This window comes from Lissotriton vulgaris, chromosome 3_1, assembly GCF_964263255.1.
Source record: "Lissotriton vulgaris chromosome 3_1, aLisVul1.2, whole genome shotgun sequence".
NCBI lineage: Eukaryota > Metazoa > Chordata > Amphibia > Caudata > Salamandridae > Lissotriton > Lissotriton vulgaris.
Window position 1 is genome coordinate 493,361,184 of NC_141689.1, and position 23,330 is coordinate 493,384,513.

A 23,330-nucleotide genomic window follows, 5' to 3' on the forward strand; every position below is an offset into this window, starting at 1 on the left:
CAATGGTAAGCAATGGGTGGACAATAAGCCCCTGTAAGTACATGGTAAATCTACAATAGGTCTTTTGAAACCAGACAGCTTAAACCTTCTGGTAAGCAAGATCTAAAATCCCCATTACCAGACTTCAATCAACTACACAGTCATAAGGCCCTTGCTCAATCATAAAACAGAAAAGGTGAGGAGCAAATTCAAGAGCCTGTGCACCATGCACAATGCTTACTGGAACAAAATCCTTGGAAGCCTTAAAACACATTAGCAATACACTACACAACAACCAGATCCCTAAGATCACAGTCTCGAATATATAAATGAACCCAGTTAGAAGAATCAGAAACACAAATACAAATCTCATACTCTAAACAGCTTAAATCTGCCATTGAGAGCTGAATCCATCACCCTTCAATTGTGGAAATATTAAAATGGGAGTTCAAACATCTATAGACAAATGCCATCTCCTTCGGATGTTCTGATTTTACCAATCAGTGTAGACCAAACAAACGCACTTAATACACATTAACAGGACCAATGACTACAGAGGTTTGGTCCCAACAGGACACTGATCACAGAACAGGTAATCTACTTTTCCATCACCCGGGCCACTGCAATTATGCAGCTGCTGCGATTTTTGCATAATTTTAAATTTGCCACATAATCCATCATCTGCTGCATAATTTCCAGATTAAAAAAACAAGTTTTATTTATTTTATTTGGCGATTTTTAGAGCGCGCAAATACCCAAGGGTGTCTCGGCGCTATAGTTGCAGAACTCTCAGTTGGATAGGGGAGAATTAGGCTGGGAACAACCAAGTTTTCAGTAATTTTCTGAAATTAAGCAGAGTCGGAGCACATTTGATGTGGAGGGGGAGCGTGTTCCACAATTTGGCTGTGGCAACAGAAAAGCGTTTGTCGCCCCAGTTAGCCTTTCTTGTGCGAGGGACTCTTAATAAGTGAGCTGAGGATGAACGTAATGTTCTTGGGTGTTCGGGCGGAAGGCTTGTCTTAGGAATAGAGGGCCGTGGTTGTGGATAGCTTTGTATGCTATGCATAAAGCTTTGAATTTAATGCGGCTCCTCACCGGCAGCAATTGTAGCTGTCGGATGTAGGGGGAAACAGATGCAAATTTGGGAATGGATAACAGAGTCCTGGCTGCTGCATTTTGCACTGTCTGTAATTTGTTAAGGACCTTTTGTTGTGCATTTAGTAGCAAGGCATTACAGTAGTCTGTTTTGGAAAAGACTAATGTGCTGACTAAGGTTTTGCCTGCGGATGATGGCAAGTACGGGATTAACTTTTTGATCCTTTTTAATATGTGGAAGGAAGAGGAAACCACCGAGTTAGCATGCTGCTGGAAGGACATCTTGTTATCGAAGATAACACCTAGGTTTCGTACCTTGGTTACTGGTTAAGGAGGTTGTCCCATTTGATGGGGCCACCATTGCGGGGACCAAGTTGGTTGCAATCTCCCGAATGTCATCACTTCTGTCTTATCAGAATTTAGTTTAAGACAGTTGGATGACATCCAGGAGCTTATTGCCTTCATTCCGTTTTGGAAATTAGCAGCCACAGAAGTGCCATCATCGTATACGGACAACACCAGTTGGGTGTCATCAGCGTATGTAGTGAGGGAGATTCCGTGGGATTTTATGACCCTCGCCAAGTCAGACACATATATGTTGAATAGTGTCGGGCTTAGCGAGGATCCCTGTGGTACTCCACAAGGCAGGGAAAAGGTCTGAGAGGTGTAGTTGCCTAGCTTCACAATTTGTGGGCGGTTGGACAGAAATGAAGCGAGAAGATCCTTAGCTTTGTCTTTTATTCCTATGGCCGCGACACGGTCGATCAGAGTGACATGATCGACCGCGTCGAAGGCTGCGGACAGATCTAAAAGTATCAGGATTGCGGCTCCTCCGTTGTCCACCGTGGACCTTATCTCGTCCGCTGCTTTTAAGAGTGCAGTCTCTGTTCCGTGGCCCTGTCGGAACCCGAACTGGGTGTCATCCAGTAGGTTATTGTTGTGAATATAGGTTGACAGCTGAGAGTTCATGATTTTTTCAAAAATCTTAGCAGGGAATGGGAGGCATGCGATGGGCCTGTAGCTGGCAGGAAGGAGAGGGTCTAGGCTAGGCTTTTTTAGTAGAGGTTGATGATGGCTTCCTTCCAAACCGAGGGGTAGGTGCCGGATGTGAACATTGCATTACAAATGGTGGTTAGTGACGGGGCAATAGCTTCAGGAATGAGATTAAGAACGCCTGGAGGGCAAGGATCGAAAGGTGAACCAGATTTGGTTCGGGCGATCAAGGGTTGAATGAGTTCTTGCGTGGTGTTTTCAAAGGCTGCAAATTCTGGGGCATTATCGGCGGTAGATTGCACGGTGGAAGTGGGAGATGGGTCAGGCGAGACAGTAGTAAAAATGGCTCTGACCTTATCTTCAAAGAATTTGGCCAATGCGTCCGAGAGGGCCTGAGATCCTTCTGAGAGGGGTGCAAGAGGATTGGACAGGTATGTTACCACCTGGAATAGTTTCCCTGTTGAGTTTTTGGCCTGATTGATTTGGTTGGTGTAGTAGGTGGTTTTCTCTGCTGTTATAAGTTTTTTATAGTTGGAAAGGGCGTTTTTGTAAGTGATCTTGTCAGTATTGTTGAAATGGCGACGCCACTGCCTTTCTAGATTTCTGCAGTATTGTCGCTGTTGTCGGAGCGACTCGGAGAACCAAGGGGCTGAGGGAAGTTTTCTACTTCGGTTAGAAGTTTTAGTGGGTGCTAGCTTGTTGCATGCTCCATTCAGATTCTCCAGGTAGGTGGCCGAAGCTGCTGTGGGATCCTGTTCGTTTGGCATAGGGCTGTCCCGCATCATCTGAGTAAGATGGTCGAGATTAATGTTCTTCCAGTCTCTGAAATTGGTAGACGGAGAAAGTGTCGTAGGGGGAGGACCGGGATTAGTGGGAATGGAAAAGCATACTGCAGAGTGATCTGTCCAGACTAGGGGGATAACCCTGGTGATAGAGATCTTAGGGTTGTTGGTAAAGAGTCCGTCCAAAGTGTGTCCTGCTTTATGGGTGGGTTGTTTAACAATTTGTAGGAGACCAGCTGCCTCTAGGTCACAGAGTATTGTTGCAGTATCGGGGTCATCCGAGGCTTCTAGATGAAAATTGAAATCACCCAAGATGGTAAAGTGTGGGGATCCAATTGACGTCTCGATGATGTCGTCTAAGAGCGAGAGAAATTTAGATCTGGATCCTGGGGGGCGGTAGATTAACATGCCTTTGAATGATGTTTTGCTGGAGAGGCCTATAGTAAAAAAGGAGAGCCTCGCACTCAGAGTAGTTCTAGCTCAAACAGTTCAAAAGTTACTGAAAATACAGCGGCACATATTGATGCACAGGGGATGACCCTTGCTAAGGTTGAATGGCCACCTTTCAGTTGCTTATTGCTGTATTTGTGTATTAAACTGGTACTAACAACGCCCAGTGTTAGCAAGTGTAAAAATGACAAACTAAGGAACTATTAGTATCACAAAATGTGCTGCATTACGTTGCATAATTTGCCTTTTCTTGCTGCATAATTTACCTAACCCTGCCTCATAATTTGGCCATTCCCCGCTGCATAATTGCAGTGGCCCTGTGTATCACTAATTAACAGCACTATTTGCAAAATCCGTAGGGACTACAGAGCCAGAGGATGGCTGAGGGACAGCCACATTACCTCAGGACTAGACTGTTACCAGTGCGGATTAATACATTTTTTTACACTTCTCTCTAATACTATAAATAATTGCATTTATTGCCTCTCCCCGACAGGCCTCATAAGGCTGTGTTGGTATTAATACGAAATACATGTCCATTTTACTTTCTGAATAAAACTGACTAGCTAAAACCTTTTAGAGAAAACAGTTCTGCATTGGAGCGCTCAAAAGGTGAAAATCTAGCGATATAAAACAACTTTGAAAATGAATTCCCCTGCCCTTTACATCAGCGAACAATTCCATAATCACTGTATCTATGCGGTCCTGTACTGCATCACACCAGTTGCATACTTGACAAAGGCACATGGGTCTTCCAACTACACTGTAGAATGCAATACATGTTGATATGATAGGTAGGGAGTATGTGAAATGACAGCTGGACGTTAAAGATTGAACCAAGAGAACACTGTACATATTATATATGGTTGGACGTGTAAAGTATCAATAACTGGATTGAAGCTACTTAAGAGTACCTGAATGTTACCACACATCTGTGATAAGACCTTTTAAGGAGCTTCAAAATTGAAGTGCCCAAACTTTGATAAAAAAATGGCTGCACTTTAACACAGCAGACTAGTGCCTAATTATGAGGCAGACTCCAGATGAAATCATGGTACCTCGATTTACAAATTTGACAGCACATGAATGTGGGAGCATCAACTTGCCTACCCTCAAATCTGGCATCAGCTCATTCTTGCAGGTGGAGAAGTACAGCATGCATGGTAGGCAGAGTATTCAAAACAATGAGATTCTATCTTGTTTTTCTTATTTTTTAAATTTTATTGTGATGTGTGAGAAAGCTGCTACCTAGAAATGTAAGGGAGAAGCAATATGTGTTTTTAAAATACCCCTCACACACTATGAATCCCATAGTGTCATGCTTCATCATAGGGGTCTTACCCTCCCTCTACGGGGCGCGGCATGCTACGCAGGAGCACTTGATTTTATGTGAGTAGACTATGTGTGGTGGATTTGTGAGAGTGGTAGAGAATTTGCTTGTTACAAAAAGGCAAAAAAATTCCTGGCTAGTGGATAAAATACACTTTATTCAGTTCCCTAGCTGGAAACGTTAAAAACGGGGAAAGGAAGTAAGTAGGGGGTAAATCCTACTCCCTACTTAGTCGACATGTTTCGAAAGCAGTCCCCACTGCTTTACTCATCAGGACCAAATATGATCCCTACTACACTCTGGGATACTTATGTGAATATATAGTATGGCTATTATCTCACATATACTGACTGCAAAAATAGGCTGGTCAGCTTCAAATAAGGGGATGATTGGCCCCGGAGCAGCACGGAGGTATTGTGCGGGAATTTAAGAAGAACAACTTAGCATCTCAGTCACTGGAAGCTTTTTTCAAGTCTGCCCTAATAATAAATATTTGTTGTGACTACAAGGAAGAAGTGCCAACGAAAAGGGCCAGTCTAATGTTTGTATACTGGAGAAATCATCTGGCACAGGACTATGCAGATACCTCCACATTCATGGGGGTACTATGAATGCCAATGTGGCAAACTCAAAGTCATTTGGCTGCGTCATAGTTCAAACCTGGGACGTGCTTATAACTGGGAAGGTGTTCAAGCCACTAACCTATATCTATCCCACTGTCTTAAGGGGTGCCAGCAAAAAATATGTCTAAACATTTGTTTAGGGTGCAATTTGTTTGGAGAATTGTAAAAGCATAATTTTTGTTTTGCTGTTTCTTTAAGATTTGGGTCCAGGGGATTACTCAGCCCTCCCCACTATACAGATAAGCCTAAATTGCCACCACGGTTGTTGAGATAGGGTCTTTTTGAACAATATGGTTTTGATATTACTTGACTGCAGAACCTTTTCTGTGCAGCGTGAAGATGCCACAGGAGACTAAAAACTATGCCACTGCAGGTAGGTAGAATATAATGTATACTGTATTTTACTACCATAGCTGCCAAGGTTTCAGATTGCTATGTGTGACATTTTCAGGCTTTCAGTGAAATTATGAGTGACATTTCATCGACTATGAGTGACACCTTCTCGCGCGCAAAATCAAGCAATGAAAAGGAGGAGAAACATATAAATATCAGCAATTACACCCATTTGAGCAACAAGAAACCCTAAGATCATCTTAAAACTTCTGCAAAGCACCAGAAATGGAAGAGCTTGACATCAGGGATTTTTCCCAGGATCAAAAAAATTGTGTGGGGGGGCGGGGGTTGTCTCTAAAATGGACATGCATGACCTATAGAATTAAGCATATGGCTTAAACACAAATTACATTTCTTCACTGGCAGCACTTTGCAGTAAGAATTACGTCTAAAACTATTTTATTGCCGTCTTATATCACACTTCACAACCGGGGCAGAAATGTGCATGTGCAATCCCGTGGTAAAAAATATTCCCCCTTAACTACAATGAAATGAGGAATGAATGAACAGGTCAAGTTCATGGAGCTTTAAAGACACTCCTATTTATCATTTACCTCAGCTTGGACGTATAGGGATGCCACCAGCTGGAAACGACAGTTCTCTAGCGAATCCCCTTGGACACAAAATAACAATTTACTGGCAAGACCTAAAAACGGGGGAGGGTAATAACATGGAAAAAACAGACTTTAAAAAAAAACGTATTTGTAAAATCTAATAGGGCTCAGTCAATTAAGAAAGTACTAGCCAACAAAAAGTTACCAATCACAGGGGTCAAGTGGCATTAATCTCACTTGCTCGAGGTGTTCAGTAATCCACTTATCACTAATTTAAGATTTGATCTTAACCAGTGAGTAACAACATCACCTCAAGAAAACCACGAGGGCTGCGGCAGAGGCGAGTGTGTGTCTGTTATGTTGGCGGAAGACAGGTTGAGTGTTAAAGCAGTTCTGGCGCCTAAAAAATGCTTTCATTTCTCAAACCATGTTATAAATAGCAGATTTTTACGCTTTTATTTTCTAAATGCCAGAGTCTTTTCCGAAAACAGAGAGGTTCACAGGCTGGGGTGCCGATATGCTCCAAAGGTAAAATGCAACTTTGAGCATTATGTTTAAAAATAAAACCATGGTTAGTATTTCCGACTATGATAGCACTGCAACAACACCTTCGGTCAAATTTGTGCTAGCTATAAAACTGTCAAGACGTAGTGGGCCAACACTGCGCAGCAGGATATTAACCCAAGGCCAGTGACATAAAGGCCCCGTCCTCGGGTCAAACTGCCTGTCGGTCCAAAACTGTAGAAGACCTTAAAGGTTACCCTCAGAGAGAGGCTGGTCAGCTTGATTGTTAAGTATTTAGGGCTGCTGACTTCAACTTTGTGCAGACTGACAGCATGCAGAGGTGCTCTCTGTAACTTTAGGCTGGCTGAATGACGCGGGTCACGCTTCAAAAAGGAAAGTACATTTGGAAGCTGATTAACAAGTCACACTTCACTTACTCTGTTATCAGCTGCTGCCAGCACCATTGATGCAGATCTCCCTGGTGGAACAGGTTGCAGAATAAGCTGCGGCTGCTGAGGTCGAGCCCGATGGACTGGGATCGGGCCTTCCCGCTTGCAGACATGCTGCCTCTGGGAGTGGAAACGGGGAGGGGGCAGACTCACCCAGCTGGTCCTGCTCTTTATCTTGATGTTTCTGTTTACAGCAGCCATTTGCGTTGTGCAGTTCGATAATGGCAGGGGAAAGCAGGGCCCATTGGTCCTGCTGAGAGGAGCGCCAGTGGCCAGACAGCTGAGGTGCGAAGTAAAGTATCCACGACTCTGCCGATTGCCTGTCCCCCCCCACTCACTGAAATCGTTGTTACTCTCTGTGATCATGGTGGCAGGCTCTCCTACAGCTGTGGGCTGCTCGATGTGCCGGCATGGCGGCTTGCATACAGGTACAGCCTTGGGCTCTGGTTTTTCTCCCTTCTTCTGATGGGCTGACTGCTCCATATGATATTGCACGCTACCCAGGCCTCCTACCTGCCGCTTGGACACCTTCAGCCCAGGTGGCGCGCTCACTTTGTGGCATTTAGGTCCTTGCCGGGTGCTTTTCCATGGCACCTCTTCGTTGAGACAAACGCCGACCGGCTGGGACAGTCAGCCACTGCCGCCATAGTTTGCTTTGAATGGTTTATGAGACTCCAGCTTGTAGGAGTTGCATCAGTTCACTGTTTGCGCTGCTTCCCTTTTCCGTCAATGCGGGGTTTGGGGCACTCACCAGACTCGGGAGGTTGCTACGCCGTAAGGCCGGCCTGTGGTGAGTGACTTGTCCTTTGAAAGAGTGAACCGGCAGGCAGTAACAGACTTGAGCTGTCGGTTTCAGGGCTCCTTTCACTGCTGGGGCGGACTGTCACTGAACATGCCGCGCAGGGAGCTGTGTCCAAGCTTTGTCCGCTTCGCCGTGGCGGCACTTTCATGGCCCCCTCCTCGCAGCGGTAAACACATGCAATGGGGCGGCTGCTGGGTGAATGCCGGCTGCACCGCAGGAGTACCCATACTCCGATACATTGTAGCGCTGGCTCTCTGAGAGCTGAGCACTGATGTTAACTGTTTGCTGGGACACAGGCCACCGGCACCTCGAGCAGCAGAGAGAGCCACACCGTGACGGGTACAGTCAGTAACAGGCGTCGTAGGCAAAATGCGTGACATTTCATTTTAGTGCGGTGATGCGGATCCCCGCACTGAAATGCGTGGGCGTCACACGTGTTGCGGGACTGTACTGCCCACATCCAAAACCTTCATGGATGCTGCTGTTTTCGTCAAATCAAAATTTTATTTTCATTGTGTTTATTTTTAAGGGCTGTTAATTGCAGTACCTTTGTAAAATGTCCACGCTTGGTTCACTCTTCTTGTGTGAGTTACAGAAGCACCAAATCAGCAGATAAAAGAGATGATCTGTCCAACCCGTTTGCAAGCAACTCAGGACAAGCAACTAGTTAAAACTGATTAGACAACATGGTTCACTCAGAAGCACTTTGCATGGGTTAATGTCCATTTCACATTGTTAACTATGACAATGTATCTCATCTCAGAGTAAGCTTTCTTAATCATGTTACACGATGAAATATTTTCTTTTGTAGTAATATAAAATATACAAACATCAGGGTGTGAAAGCTGAAGATGTGATCAGGAGGCAGAAAAATAACTCAAAACAATTTTTCCACAAGAAAGTGTGCTCTCTGTAATACACACCTTAAAATATCTGCCTGGCCTTCAGACTCCAAATTCTAAGCACAATTCAAATTCTAGGCACGATGCCTTTTGATGTAAATGCCCCTTCATTACCAAGGCTGACACGTTTCCTTAATGAGTGAAGCAGATAGAGGCCTACTGTGAAATGAACAGGTCACTGTATTGGTACATGATCAATACAAGGTCAGTTCACCAGCATATTTATATGGATAAGTATGAGATATAGAAAAGTATTTACAAAGTACAGGTGACAAAGCGGTTGGTGCCATAGTGTAAGGTGCAAATTCTGAGATAAAATGTGACATAAAAACAATTTCTAGCCCGGCTCAACAGTTCTCTGTAAGTGAAAACATATCCTATAATATGCATCAACATTTTTATTCCTCTTATGTACAATATGTGAGAAATTATTGACGCAATTTCAGTTCTCTACCACAAGTTAAGGTCTTCATCAGGACAATTTCAGTGCACTAGTTAACCACCATCCCTATTAGTTCCTCGCAAGACACAGAGCAACTGGATATCAGCAGACTTCAATAAGACCATGCAGAGATGGTAACAAGCATTTGCAATGCAACGGTATCAGCTTTAGTTAAGCTTAAGCAATTCCGTTTCTAATTAGGTCGCTTTTATTAGTGTTTTTTTTTAAACGTTTATGTACATACTATGCATCTGTATGTATACAAGCATTAATATTGGAATTTATATAGATATGCAGTTGTTTATATATGTATGTAGTAGAGAGTAGTAGAGTAAGAAGTAGGGAGCATTAGAGTGAGTAGTAGCGAGTGATTAGAGCGAGTGGCAGAGAGCGAGTGGCAGAGAGCGAGTGGCAGAGAGCGAGTGGCAGAGAGCGAGTGGCAGAGAGCGAGTGGCAGAGAGCGAGTGGCAGAGAGCGAGTGGCAGAGAGCGAGTGGCAGAGAGGGAGTGGCAGAGAGGGAGTGGCAGAGAGGGAGTGGCAGAGAGGGAGTGGCAGAGAGGGAGTGGCAGAGAGGGAGTGGCAGAGAGGGAGTGGCAGAGAGGGAGTGGCAGAGAGGGAGTGGCAGAGAGGGAGTGGCTAGTGAGTGAGTAGAGATTGAGTGAGTAGAGATTGAGTGAGTAGAGATTGAGTGAGTAGAGATTGAGTGAGTAGAGATTGAGTGAGTAGAGATTGAGTGAGTAGAGATTGAGTGAGTAGAGATTGAGTAGAGAGTAGTAGAGTGATTAGAGAGCGAGTAGGGAGAGAGTAGTAGAGGGTGAGTAGGTGAGTGAGTAGAGAGTAGTAGAGAGTGAGTAGTAGATAGTAGAGGGTGAGTAGTAGAGAGCGAGTAGTAGATAGTAGAGAGTGAGTAGTAGATAGTAGAGAGTGAGTAGAGAGTGAGTAGTAGATAGTAGAGAGTGAGTAGTAGAGTGAGTAGTAGGTAGAGAGTAGTAGAGTTATAGAGAGTGAGTAATATAGAGAAGTATAGAGTGAGTAGACAGTGAGTAGTAGAGAATGAGTAGAGAGAAGCAGAGCGTGTCTTCTTCTCAGCTTAGGTTTGTACACAATATCGTTGTGTAGGTTTCCCACAAGTGATCACAACTGCATTAAATACGTCAAGTTTGGAACAAATGTGTACAGTAACATGACAAAAGATATGGCCAAGGAAATGCCCATTAACATGGAAGAAGTTCAAATAATAGATCATTGAAAGCCAGGGGAGGTTTTAATCTGGTACCCTGAATAGAGTAGTGATACAGCAAATCACAACTGTGGCAAGAGGCTGTTCACACTTTCAGCTGTTTAGGACTTAAAACACACCCCTATATGCATTGGGGCCGTAAGTATTTGTGGCTAGTCTAGGAAAAGGGATATTTTCTCTCCTCAACCTCCTTAGCATGAAGATAGACTGCTTCCTAAATCAATCCTGTGCCCCCATTTCCAGCTGAAGAAAGAAGAGAGAGCCACCGGTGTAGAATGAACACGAGTGCAACGGGCAAGCTGAGCTAAAACATCTCATCATACAAACACCGCTCCCCACAGAAGCCCCCCGCGCTAGCCATTCTTAGGTCCGCTACTGCGAAGAACTTGAAATTTTCTGCGAGCCGAGATAACTCTTAACCGGATAAAATCTGAGTGTGTCAGTCTGTGGCTCCAGGAGGCCCTGGAAGTGTCCGGCAGTTTCTGTGGAGCCAGCGGGACAGGGCCTGGGGGGAGGCAGCCTGGAGGCCGGGGGCGGCAAGGGGCCCAACTCCACAAGGAGCGGTGATCTGTTCCCATCCAGCAGATGACGCAGGTTCACAAAGCCTCATCAAACACACCTATATTCATATTCCCCAAGCCTCACAATCCCCATACATCTGCACATACACACTCACCGACACACATTCACACACACAAACTCGCATGCATACACACCAGCAATATAAACGTACTTTCACAACGAAAGATGCAGTAAAATCCCACACACCATCCAAAGAAAAAACGTTGTACACCCAGGTGCATACTCTACAATTCGGCCATCGCACGCCAAAACGGCACAGGAAGTACACTGCCCGAGGAACACACACAAACCACGGTCGTACATAAAAAATGCACCGCACACACATGCATCCTCAAACACAGACAAACGTGCACGGATACACAACAGACTACCCACGTCTAGCAAGGCCCCACACACACGTTCACGCATGCCACCCATGGGGCCCAGAGAAGGTTTGCGGTAGTGCAAAGTTTTTTCTTTTGAGAAATTTGGTTGAGCAGCCTCTCCTAAAGAAATACAGGAGCTTTCCCTAACTTAGAGCGTTTGTTTATGGGCAACTAAACGAAGAAATCTGGGGCCGTAATCAGCATGCACAGATAACTTTGCATTTCACTCCAAAGAGTAAAAGTCAAATGTTATTTCAGTGAAGGCTGAGAGTTGGTCTTGACTACCTCAAAGAATACGGGATCAATGGCTAGTTAATAATATTTTTGTGAAAATGTTTACATCGAGTACAATTGGCGTTTAGAGAGCTTCCCTACGTTATTGCTATTAATATAGATTTGAAATCCAGTATTTACATTGTTGCATACATTTGCAAGAGGGAAACTTCAAGAACCCCCATCGTCAGATGCACAAATTTGTGTACCATATGGAACAATTTATTTTTAGGCTTATTTTGAGTAGTGAGGAAAGTAGCCTCTACATTTACTTGCATTGTAATCGTTTATTCAGAAGTATTTCCTCGAATTATCAATATTTTACCTCCTTCCTGGAGGTAAAATTCAGTGTGCAGAGTGTACAGCGACAAAATGGATTTAGCAAACCTCTACCGCTGTGGTCTGTGATGGTATAATCTTGGCACCCGCGCATTACTTTTAAAATGTTATTAAGTAAAGCGCAGGTGCCATGATTATACTAAAATGAAAGAAATAGATGTTTTTCTATTTCTTTCATGTTGGTATAATTGCGGCACCCCCGCTTAGACGGAAACGAGCAGGGGGGAGGGGGGCAGGCATGGAGCAAGATAGCGAGGGGAGACATAACCTAGGGGAGAGAGACATACACACACACACACACACACACACACACACACAGGGTCAGAAGTGGAGCGGAATAGAGGGTGAGATGGAAACCAGGGCAGCAGGAGGGAGATGTGCACATGGGATCAGAAGTGGAACGAGATAGAGAGGGGTGAAGGAAGCAAGGGCAGAGGGGAGAGCGCTACGCATACAGGCGGCTCAGAAGGGGAGCGAGAGAGGCGGAGGAAATAAGGGCAGAGAGAGCGAGAAGCCGGCAGGAAGGGCAGATGTGACTAGCGAGATCGGCGAGGAAGCGCATGCAAGTGGGAGAGGGCACAGAAGCAGAGGCTACGGCGGGTGACCTTCGCCGCAGTGGCATGGATGCTACCCCTCTGGCAGGGGTGCCTTCATTAACAACCTTCCCTCCAGCTGCCAAGAGCGTTGACGCACGCGATGTTAGCATGTCAGATTTACAACCGCAGTACACGTGAGGGCTGCATGTAATTGTACCCCAACACCACACACACAAACGTACATGTCTGCGGTGGGCATTTATGTGGCCGACCACCCTCGCCATGCCGGGGACGGTAGTGTTAAAAAGAAGGTGCTTCCGAGATCCTGCAGGAAAGAGATCTTTTTTGCGTCGGCAGGCATCGTTTACCTGCTTTCCGCGATAGAAGAGCCTAGGCCGGTCTGGATATACGTTGAAGGTCTCCCAGACCGAAAATAGTCCAACAATAAAAACAAACATGGGTAGCAAAAACAAAATACGCAGGATGTAGCATGACACCTGGTGGAAGGTGGGCAACAATGTTAAATTGTGGTATAAACTAAAAAAGAATTTCCACAAGGGTGAGGGGGGCGTGGGGAGAAAAGCGAACAGCGTTGTTAATAGTGCCCGGTCTGCACAGGCCCAGCTTCAGGTGCATTGTAAACAGGACAATGACACGGACACGGGCCAATGTTCCGTAAAAGTATTCTACAGGGCTCGACAAATCCACTCGCCCGCTCGCATTTGCGAGGGAGAATGGATGAGGACGAGCTATTTTTAGGTCCTACTCGCCCTTTCTGGCGAGTAGTAAGACATACTAACTTTTGTCCTCTGTCTTTGAAAACTGAGCAAAATTGACAAGATAACAAGATTTAAAGGCATTTTTATTGTTCACAAAGGGACTGAGCAATAAAGATGCCTTTAAATCTTGTTAACTTGTCACTTTTGCTCTGTTTTCAGAGACAGAGGTCAAGAAGGTTGCAGTTGGGTCGAGGGGATTTTCCAAGTTACTAGACCTGCAGGACTAGTACCATTTTTTTGATTTGTCGAGCCCTGTTCTAGCTGTGCAGTGTTCTGCATTCTTATTTAAAAAACGGTTTACATGCATAGATTACCGTGTTACAGCACCTAGGTGACATGGCCTGTCTCCTTTACTCGCCAGCAAAGCATCACTGCTTCTACAGCCAAAGACATCACAGACCGCCGCGGACTACAGGAAACCCCCCCTGCCAGACACATTTGGCAACAGCAGATCATTCACCGATTATGAGGTGCCTCGTCACACTCCCTAATCAGATAGGAGAAATGCATTGCCAAACAAAAGATAGTGCCGCCCAAGTACCATCACAATATACTGTTCCATGCCAGCGGGCACATCTCACGTCCCTTCACTAAGGGAAGCGAGCGCTCTGATGGCACAAGCTTAGGGGTTGGATTCGACAGATCACCTTCAGGGCATGCCCAGGCACTCAGGGACCATACTCAACAAGTGCAGGGGATGGCTGGCATGCCACTTGGTCAGAGATGCTCCTGCTGCAGAGAGCGGTACAAAAAGGGGGTGGTGATGGACGGAGAGAGGGCCGAGGCAGCTCCCCGCCAAGGACAACTCTCGTCAATGCTTCACGTGATCCGTCCGCCATCAGCACCCCTAACACAGGAAAGAGCACTCTCCGAGCAGGAACCGGGCATTCCGCCGCTGCAATAACAATGAGATGAGACGAGTTCAGAAAATGCTGCCTGCTAACCCCACCCTCCACCTCCTCTCTTCCAAGGCTGCGCCCAGCATCCTGTGCTTACTGGCGGGGAAGGGCAGAGCCAGCGTCTATCGGGAGCGATATCTGCACTCTGTGAGCATCCTGGCTTCATAGGCGCTACAGACTCAGAGCGATGACATGCATGTCTTCTCACCCCCTCACCCAAACTGGGGCTCTCTTACCGAGCAACGCCGAGCTTTCAATATCGTTAAACATGCAACAATAGGACAGCATTTCAGTTTATCAGATCCATGCATGACCAAACCAAAAGCAGGCATAGAAAGGACCAGCCAGCGTCCGCATCAATGAAAGGAGACGAGCATATGTATTGTGGCAGCCTCTACCCCTCCCTTCTGCACACGATCAGACCGTGAGGGCGCACGCAGGCGTGCCATGAACAGCACCCCGTTTATTTACTAACAGCCAGCGCGGATAAAAACATCTGACAAACTGGTGGCAGCAGGCCCTGTGTAACAGCTGCGAGAAGGATACTCTCCTCGGGACTGAATGCGGCAGTCATATCAGAGAGTGAACAAAAAGGAGCCCCTCCTCGCTGACTTACTGCTGGACTAAAAAGGTTCCTTATCTTCTTTATGGGGCGAAACAGATTTACCCTTAAAGAAGATAAGAAACCTTTTACACCACCAGAAGTCAAGTAAGCCAGTCTGAAAAGGACGGGGCTTAAAGAGAAAGAACGTCACTGGGACCTCTTCTCCAATGGCTGGCCACAGTTTAGCATGAACAGTGATGCGAGCCAATGGAAAGAGGAGCGGGGCTTAACCTCGCTAGTGAAAATCCCTCTCTCTCTCATTAAATTTAGCCAGCTTGAATGCGCATGTGCGCAGTCTTTCGCAGGCCGAGACCTAAAAACAGAGAGCTAAAAGAAGTGCCAACACGCTGGTAAGGATTTGGATTCTTAAAATGGATCATGTTTTTGACCCACTCCATTAGATGATGTAGAAATGACCGACATTTATAAAGTTAAGATTATAAATGTTGAATCATTACAAAGGGGGCACTGTTTATGTCACAGGTACACCTCAGGCACCCTGCTTGTTTTTAGGCAAGCCCTATCATATTTGGATATACTCATTAGCAAGGAGGCAATCATTTCAATCAAATATCATGGTGGGGAATTCCTGTATACCGATGCCCTGAACATTTTGCTTAGGGCCAATGGCAAAAAACGGTTCAGGTTTACTTTGTCCGATGGACAAGTAGGCCAAACCCACTGAAGCACTAATCGTTTGGCTGCCAGTTTACAGTACAAATCTGTGAAAGAATTGTCTGCTACTAAAGAAAGATTTATACTTGAATGCGTAAATGGTTCAAACTTGCAATTGATTCATTGATGTAAAAGCCTTTACTATTAGGGCCAACCCCGTAAGGAAATGTAGTGACGTGTAGACTCAAAGCGCATTTCAGACAGTAGCTCCAATACAAAAACATGTTCACTTGTTTGCAGAACTTACCATATTTGAGGCTACTTCTGATCCTGACAGAATTCTCACTTATTGTATGCAAAAACGTTGAAAGAAAGAGTGGTGATTTTTTGCTTTAAAAATAAAAAGTACATTAACAAAATTGCAACTTAGAAAAAGCATTTGGCTGAGCTGTCGAGCAACTGTACATATGGTTTCTCTCTTTAAGTAAAATGTTTTGATGCGTGCAGATATTTAAAACATTTAAAAAATGAGGGAGAATCAGTGTAAAACTATAACGGGGCAACATGTAAATAAGTTAAGGGATTCAATTCTTAAAGAAAGATATAAAAGTGCAACAGTAGATATAGGCCTGTGCACTGGTGCAAATTTGCAACTTTTGCGAATTCACAAACGTTTACTGAAGAATGCCTGGAAAGAGTTGTTCGGGCAAACTTTGGCGAATTCTATTTTCGCATGAAAAAACAAACGCGGCCATAGGTTTGAATTCCGGCAGGCAACCTTTCATCCTTGTGAGGCTGATAAAATGAGTACCATTGAGTTGGGCAACAATAAACATTGTTATTTCAGCTGCAAGGGTCCCTAGGCTTTAGAAATACATGTTCTATTATATTTGCTCATGCAAAAATCTGTAGAGATCACACCACCCCTTTATATCCCCCACCCTGGAAAAAGTTTTACTCTTGCCTTTGTCAGGAGTAAACTTCCAACCTTTTCTAGTGTGTGGAAAGATTGGAGAGGAGTTGATGAATACCCTCCAAAATGTATATTAGTGGTTGTACACTGACTCACGATGCATTCAATCCCTGGAGCTACTGGTTCCCACAGACTTCCTTCCAACCCTTTATGTAGATATCTGTGAAAATCAGAGTTCTGTTATAATACAAACTCTGACATAATTGGAGCTGATCATAGATGCGGTTATCAGAGCATTAAAATGACAATGAAGTACTCACCTCACCTCACCGCAAAGCACTAAAAGGGGCGCGATTAGAGGGCCTATCAGCCTGTTGTTGGATATTTCCCGTGAAGACCGGACACTCACGTTACCCAGCATGTTGAGGACTGCAAGCACAGTGTACAGCGGTTTTGACGTGACAGCAGCGAGGTGGGTAGAGCTCAAGTCATCCCTCTTAAGGTACAGTACACCCTTCTGTGTATGTGTGTGAAGGCTAGAACAGCGTCTGAGACTATGAAGTTCGGTGCCACAAGAGATTCAGCATATCGGAGTGTATTTAACAACAGGGACTCATAGCTTTGGAGATCTGTACTCCTTTTCAGGCACCTTCAAAATTTGGAGCGCTTACAGTACTCTATGAGAGACCTTGGCAAACTGTTTGTTGCTCTGCGCATGAAACCAGCCTGAGCCTTTCCTGGTACGTGCAGTCTCAGACTAGAGACTACCCAGCATGTAGGACGAAGAGTAGTGACGCGCACACCTTGACGTCGTACAGCTTGAAGGGGAGGTACTCAATTCATTTAAAGATGATAGCACACGGCTCAGGAGTTGGAAGCTGAAAGAAGCGCAATGACGCGCACACCAAATTCAAGGCAACCATTAAAATTGCACTGTCACATGGCGATTTCTTATTCTAAAAACAGTTATACAGTGATGCGCACACCTCTTCAACATTACAACGTTTGCTCATTTTACAACATTGCCTTACGGAAGGGGAAAAAAAGAGAGACTACATAAAAGAAAGGAATGACAAAGGAAAAATAACATTGTGTGAAACATCAAAGGCAGTGACGCGCACACCATTTACCAGAAGGGCAAAACATTTTTGTTAAGAACAAGCACAGTGATTCGCACACCTTTTGCTAAAAAAGAGCTTGTTTTAATTCTGTATTCTCAAACAAAGAGAGACATGGAACAAGTAACAATAACGGCGCCACTTCCCTTTCTGTCTAATCAAGGGGCGCCAGTTATCCAGTGGGAAGATTGGATTTATATGTTACATAATGACTTATTGGCTCTAGATAACCATGCATTAATCTCGGAGAGGAAAAAGGCAATTCACTTAAGTTCTTTGGGTTGTGAGGGCCAAAGAGTGTTTAAGTTTCCTCTGGAAGCATTGGATAATGGGTTCAAACTATCAGATGTGTTAAGGGGAAGAAAGAAGTAGATTAAGTTATAGATTTGCAAAAGAAACTAATGTGGTAATGGCAAAATATATGTTTTATACTCCAATACAAAGTATTGGAGAAACAATTGATGAATTTGTGTCAAGGTTGAGAGAATTGTCTGTGACTCACCAAGTTGGAGGTATGGCTGATGAATTAATAAGGTATCAGCTCATAGTGCAATGTAAAAGTAGACAAATACAAAAAGGTCGGCGGCCGGCCAAAAATCTCACGCTGAAAGACGCTACTGAGATGGCAACGGTTGTAGAAGAGTCAAAAATGTGTATGGGGAAATGAACAACCGTGCAGGTACTAGTTCAGGAGATAAAGAGGATGCTAAAGTAGTTGGTGAGGATGATAAGGTAAAGAATAGTGTGGGGGTAGTAGGAAAAATAAGACAACTGAAAACTTCATAGAGAAAAAGTATTACTAAAACATGCAACAGATGTGGTAGCAACTTTCATGGGAATGATTCCAAATCATGCTATGCTATTGGTGAAGTGTGTAAGAAATGTGACGGCAAGGGCCATTTGGTACGCATGTGTAAGTATTGGTCCAAATCCAATTTAGCTGTAATGAGTGAAGATTGTGGCTCATTCTAATGTCCTCCGACAGGAAGGAGCAGTCACATAGTTATACTATCATTCCAAAAGACATCTTTCATAAAACATGATGTAACTTGAGTAGCCTTCGAAAGGGTATTTGCGCAGAGGGGTATCAGGGAGAGGAGATTGATATATTTGGTTATTTTTTCACTACCATTGAATTTAAGACCCGGAAAACTGAAGGAAAAGTATACGTTGCTGAAAGTGGGCCTCCTATCATAGGATGGACGCAGCAACATGACCTAAATATAATTGTGAAAACCACAACAAGTCATGAGAATAGAAGAAAGGAATATTGAAGAGGTTTTGAGTGGTGTGAAGGAAGTTTTTCGTGAGGATTTGGCTGAATTAAAGGAGTATGTGCATGAGATCCGCACAAAGTTAGAAAAGTTCCCATGGTGGTTAGGAAGGAAGTTAATTATATGAAGAATGAGGTGGTGAAGGAGGAAACAATTGAGCCTGTGCAGGCTTCCAACTGGATATCTACTGTGGTCATAATGCAGAAGTCTGACAGGCATTTGAGATTTTATATGGACCTTCGCAGTGTTAACCACAACATCACTGATAATTTCCCTTTACCCAATACCAATGAGTTGCTACTATTCCTCAATGGTTGTAAGCACTTTTCAAAGTCTGACCTGAAGTGAGCTTATGACCAGATTCACTTGCAAGAGAATTCAAGGGACCCTTACGGCTTTCATCACAATAGAAGGGACTTTCTGCTTCAATGGAATGGATGCCCCCCTTCTCGTCGTCGGATAGCACACTGTCCACCGGTGTCCCCCAGGGATCCACACTGAGCCCCCTTCTGTTCAATGTCTACCTGACACCTCTTATCTATCTGGCGGAGAAGCCGGGTGCCAAAATTATGGCTTATGCTGATGATACCCAGCTTCTCTTCATGTGGAAGGGTAATGATCTTCAGACAGAGGTGGCCCTTCGGTGTCGGTCATCGGTTTTCTCCTGATTAGCTCAGGCCTGCCTGAAATGTAACGAAGAGAAATCGGAGGTGCTTCTCTATGGCCATTTCCCTCCGGCTTTTAGAGAGTCGCTTTGGCCTCCCGGGTTTCCTTGCCCTACGGGGGAGTGCGGAGTTGAAAAGAATATGGTTTGGAGGCGATTTAGGCTTCCATGAGCAGGTCAAGAGACTTTCCGGGGTGTGTTTTGGCACACTTAAAGCCCTGAGGAGGTTCTTTCCCCTACTTCCCCGCTCCGCGAGGGAGACGGTGGCTAGGGCCCTCATATTGTCTCAGCTAGACTACGCCAATACCTTCTACATCGGCATCTCAGAATATCTCCTGGGGAAGTTACAGGTCATCCAGAACACAGTAGTTAGGCTCCTATTTAATAGTCCTAGGTGCCTTAGCGTTCGCAAGCAGCTCAGTAATCTGCACTGGCTGCCCGTGGTGCAGAGAGTTCATTTTAAAGTAGTTACCATGGCCAATAAGGCACTTTATGGCTCGGGCCCGGTCTATATCACCTCTAGGTTTGCTTTCTACACTCCCAGCCGTCCTCTTCGGTCAGCTTTGCAAGGACGGATGGTGATTCCGAAATATCAGAGAGCACGCCTGGGGGGGCAGTCCTTTACGTTTAAGTCTGCCACTCTTTGGAACGCTCTGCCTGTAGATCTGCGACACATCAGGGAATTGTCCACCTTCAAAAAGCAGCTAAAAACTCATCTGCTGTTTGCCTCCTGTTACCACTGCCCCACGCGCCAGGACACTTGAGTAGCAGTGCGCGCAATAAATCCCTTTATAACATAACATAACAAGAATCCCATTTGGATTATCTTCAGCAGCCAGTGTGTTCCAACTGATGATGTTACAAATATTTAAGGGCTTTACAAATGTAATTTATTTTCAAGATGACATTTTAGTGTACAGAGCCACAGTTGAACAGCATAAGCAAGTTTGAATAAAGTGCTGGATGTAGGGCTTACTCTTCGCATGAAAAAGTGTGTATTCGTTAGCAAAGAAATTGAATACTTGGGACATACAATTTCAAGAGAGGGAGTAAAGCCGTAGAGAGATGTATTGCAGGTCATAAAATCATCGCCTCTACCTAAAGATAAGGACCAGTTGGGGTCATTTATGGGACTCATAGAATATTATGCCTTATTAGTTGAAAATTTTGAACTAAGAAAATTGCGTTTGAAAAAAAACAGGAGTCCTTTGAGGTGGGGCGAAGAACAGCAAAGACGTTGATAATATCAAATTGGGAAATATGTGCAGCAGGAATTTTGGTTTGTGGAGCACCTTGTTACAACTTCATAGTGGTGTAGAGAAGACAGTTGCTTTTACATTGCGTTCTTTGGCGTGGTTAGAGGGTGCTCCGCAGAGTGGTGTGAGAGTTCTCACAAAAAAAGTACAAGAAATGAAAAAAAAGACGAAATTTTAAAAGAAGTGTGCAAAATGGAGAGCACAATTGTTCCTTCAGCGAGGCCATTTGTCAAAATTTTAGATGAATTATCCATCAGTGGGAAGAGTGTCTAGATGAGGGGCGACATATTTGTACCATGTAAGAAAAATTATTCAATTCGTGCATGAAGGTAATTTTGGTCAAGCCATGACACTGATGAGTGTGAAAGAAAACTTTTGGTTGCCAGGGATTGATGCTTAATCTGCTCAATGGGATGATTGCAAAGAAGGTGAAAAAAGACTCAAGGTAGGTGTGCAATCGGAATGGAGTCATATAAAAGATCCCAAAGAAGCATGGCACAATGTGTGTATGGATTTTATAGATCCATTAGCGGACATGAAACAAGAATCGAGATTTGCTATGGTACTTGTTAATGTTTTTTTTTTTTTAAATGGGTGGAAGTAAAATGTATGAAGAAGGTTTCTATAAGCTGCTATTAATGGCTTGCAAGAGAGATTTTAGGAGAGAAGGCTTTGCAAATACTTTGGTAACAGACAATGGTTCTCAACTCAGCTCACCTCTAGGGAAATGAATGATTTTTTGGAGTGTAATGGTATTAATCATCATCATCATATAGCAGTCTATAATCCCCAGTACACTAACATTACAGAACGGATGAACCATATGGTGAAGGGTAGTATCCAGTTAGTCGTGCGAAGTGAGTAAAAATATTGTAAATGAATAGCACAAGTGGGTATATATATTGTGATGAAGATTTAATCATAAGGCTGAAGATTTAATCATAAGGCTGAAACTTTCATAGTTCACCTCACCATAAGGAACTAAAAAGGACAAGTAGAAGATATTTTTTTTTACAGGACAAGTGGATTTCTAAAGCCGCGTTTTTTGGGCATATAGATTAAATAGATAATATCCAATGGCCCTCAAATATTCTATATCTTAAGAAAATCTTTTTCCGTCTGGCTCTAACACACCGTAAGAATTGCGAAAACTGACTTCTTAACAAAAAGCACACCTAAATAAATATGTAACAATGAACCATTGTGTAATAGCTTTTTCAATAGTTTCATAAAGCCATCAACATACGCTTTGGCGAGTAGCCTAAGTTTTGTTATTGTTTGTGAGGCTTTAAACGGTCTCGGTCTCTCGCATGCAGTAGTAACAAACACCCCATCACACTCATCAGCAGCATTCCACATAAACTAACGCCAGAACTCGCCATCCAATGTCATTTGCCAAGCACTTCTTGTGGGCTCGCAACACACAAGCACCAGGGAGTCACTCTCCACAGACCTTCTATATTACCCAGTTCCCCGCAAACACCCTTATCCTTTTACGCTTTTTATCCAGACGGTCCTCACCTTGTGTTCTTCAACTCCATGAGCTGTTGCTGGTGCTGGGCAATGATTGCAGGGCCCAGCGCCAGGGGCATTTTACCCAGAAAGTCACCGACCGGGTGGGGGGCACGGCCCACCTTCGGGGAGTTTGGATACATCCTCCTCTCCACAGCCTGGAGTGCACATCAGGAGTGCCCAGAGCCAGGAGCGCTGCAGCCCAGAGGGCTATGAAAGACTGCAACTCTGCTGAACACCCTAAACAGAACTCAACGCAAGATGGAGAAAGGCTGTAAGCCTAGTGCGCAGGCGCTCTGGCAAGGAACTCTCAATCAAGAAACAGAGAAAGAGGACTGGGCATAACGTCATAAGAGAGGGTCTAACAAAGAAGTAAAAGCACTTCCGGCTATAAGAGGATTTCTCCTGCTTGTTGCACGAGGGCCAACATAAGAAAAAAACGTATTTTCCAAAACGTCAGAACATTAAATTCCAGCGCTTTCAACCGAGATACAATGAAAGTTTAAACCTTGTTTATGTTTTATAGCGTGTTTTAGTCAACAAAGGTGAATAACTTTGTTGTAATGAACGCAAGCTTGTCCTACAAAAACACGAATATTTCCTTGTGTAATGTAACTGGCGCTCACGAGGCTCCGAGTATTCTTTAAGTGGCAAAGCAGCATTCCCACACAATATCGTCGGGTCGAGGTCGCTCTATACAAAAACTTCAATAAGAGTCTTGCTGTTTCAATTGGAACATGGCCGCATTATTTGCAGTCAGCCGTGCCCTCGCCGTTTAGACTTTTTATTGCAACGATGACAGCGAATCACGCTCTTCTCAAGTAGAGACTCACTTGGCAGCCATCGAGGATTGGGGTAACTTTTATTAAGAGCTAGTGCTGGGAAAATAAGGACAATTACTTACTCAACCAAACTTGTATTTTAGCAAACAAAAATACGAAAATAACTCTTATCGGGTTATCTAGTTTTCTATCCCACTAATCTAGATTCTTATGATTTATGGCTATTAATCGATTTATATGTAATTATTGAGATCGTTACAGATTCTTTTTAAATATCTCAC

The 23,330-nt window shown here is 44.2% G+C and overlaps 1 protein-coding gene across 1 annotated transcript in view; it reads right to left on the reverse strand.

Moving 5' to 3' along the window:
* Positions 1-22,554, reverse strand: part of TENT2 (terminal nucleotidyltransferase 2) — a 569,767-nt gene extending 547,213 nt beyond the window's left edge. The window contains exon 1 of the mRNA XM_086960733.1: positions 22,277-22,554. Coding sequence (XP_086816859.1) covers positions 22,277-22,410 — 134 coding nt within the window. The 5' untranslated portion in view covers positions 22,411-22,554. The remainder of the gene's footprint in view (positions 1-22,276) is intronic.
* Between the last annotated feature and the right edge of the window lie 776 nt (positions 22,555-23,330).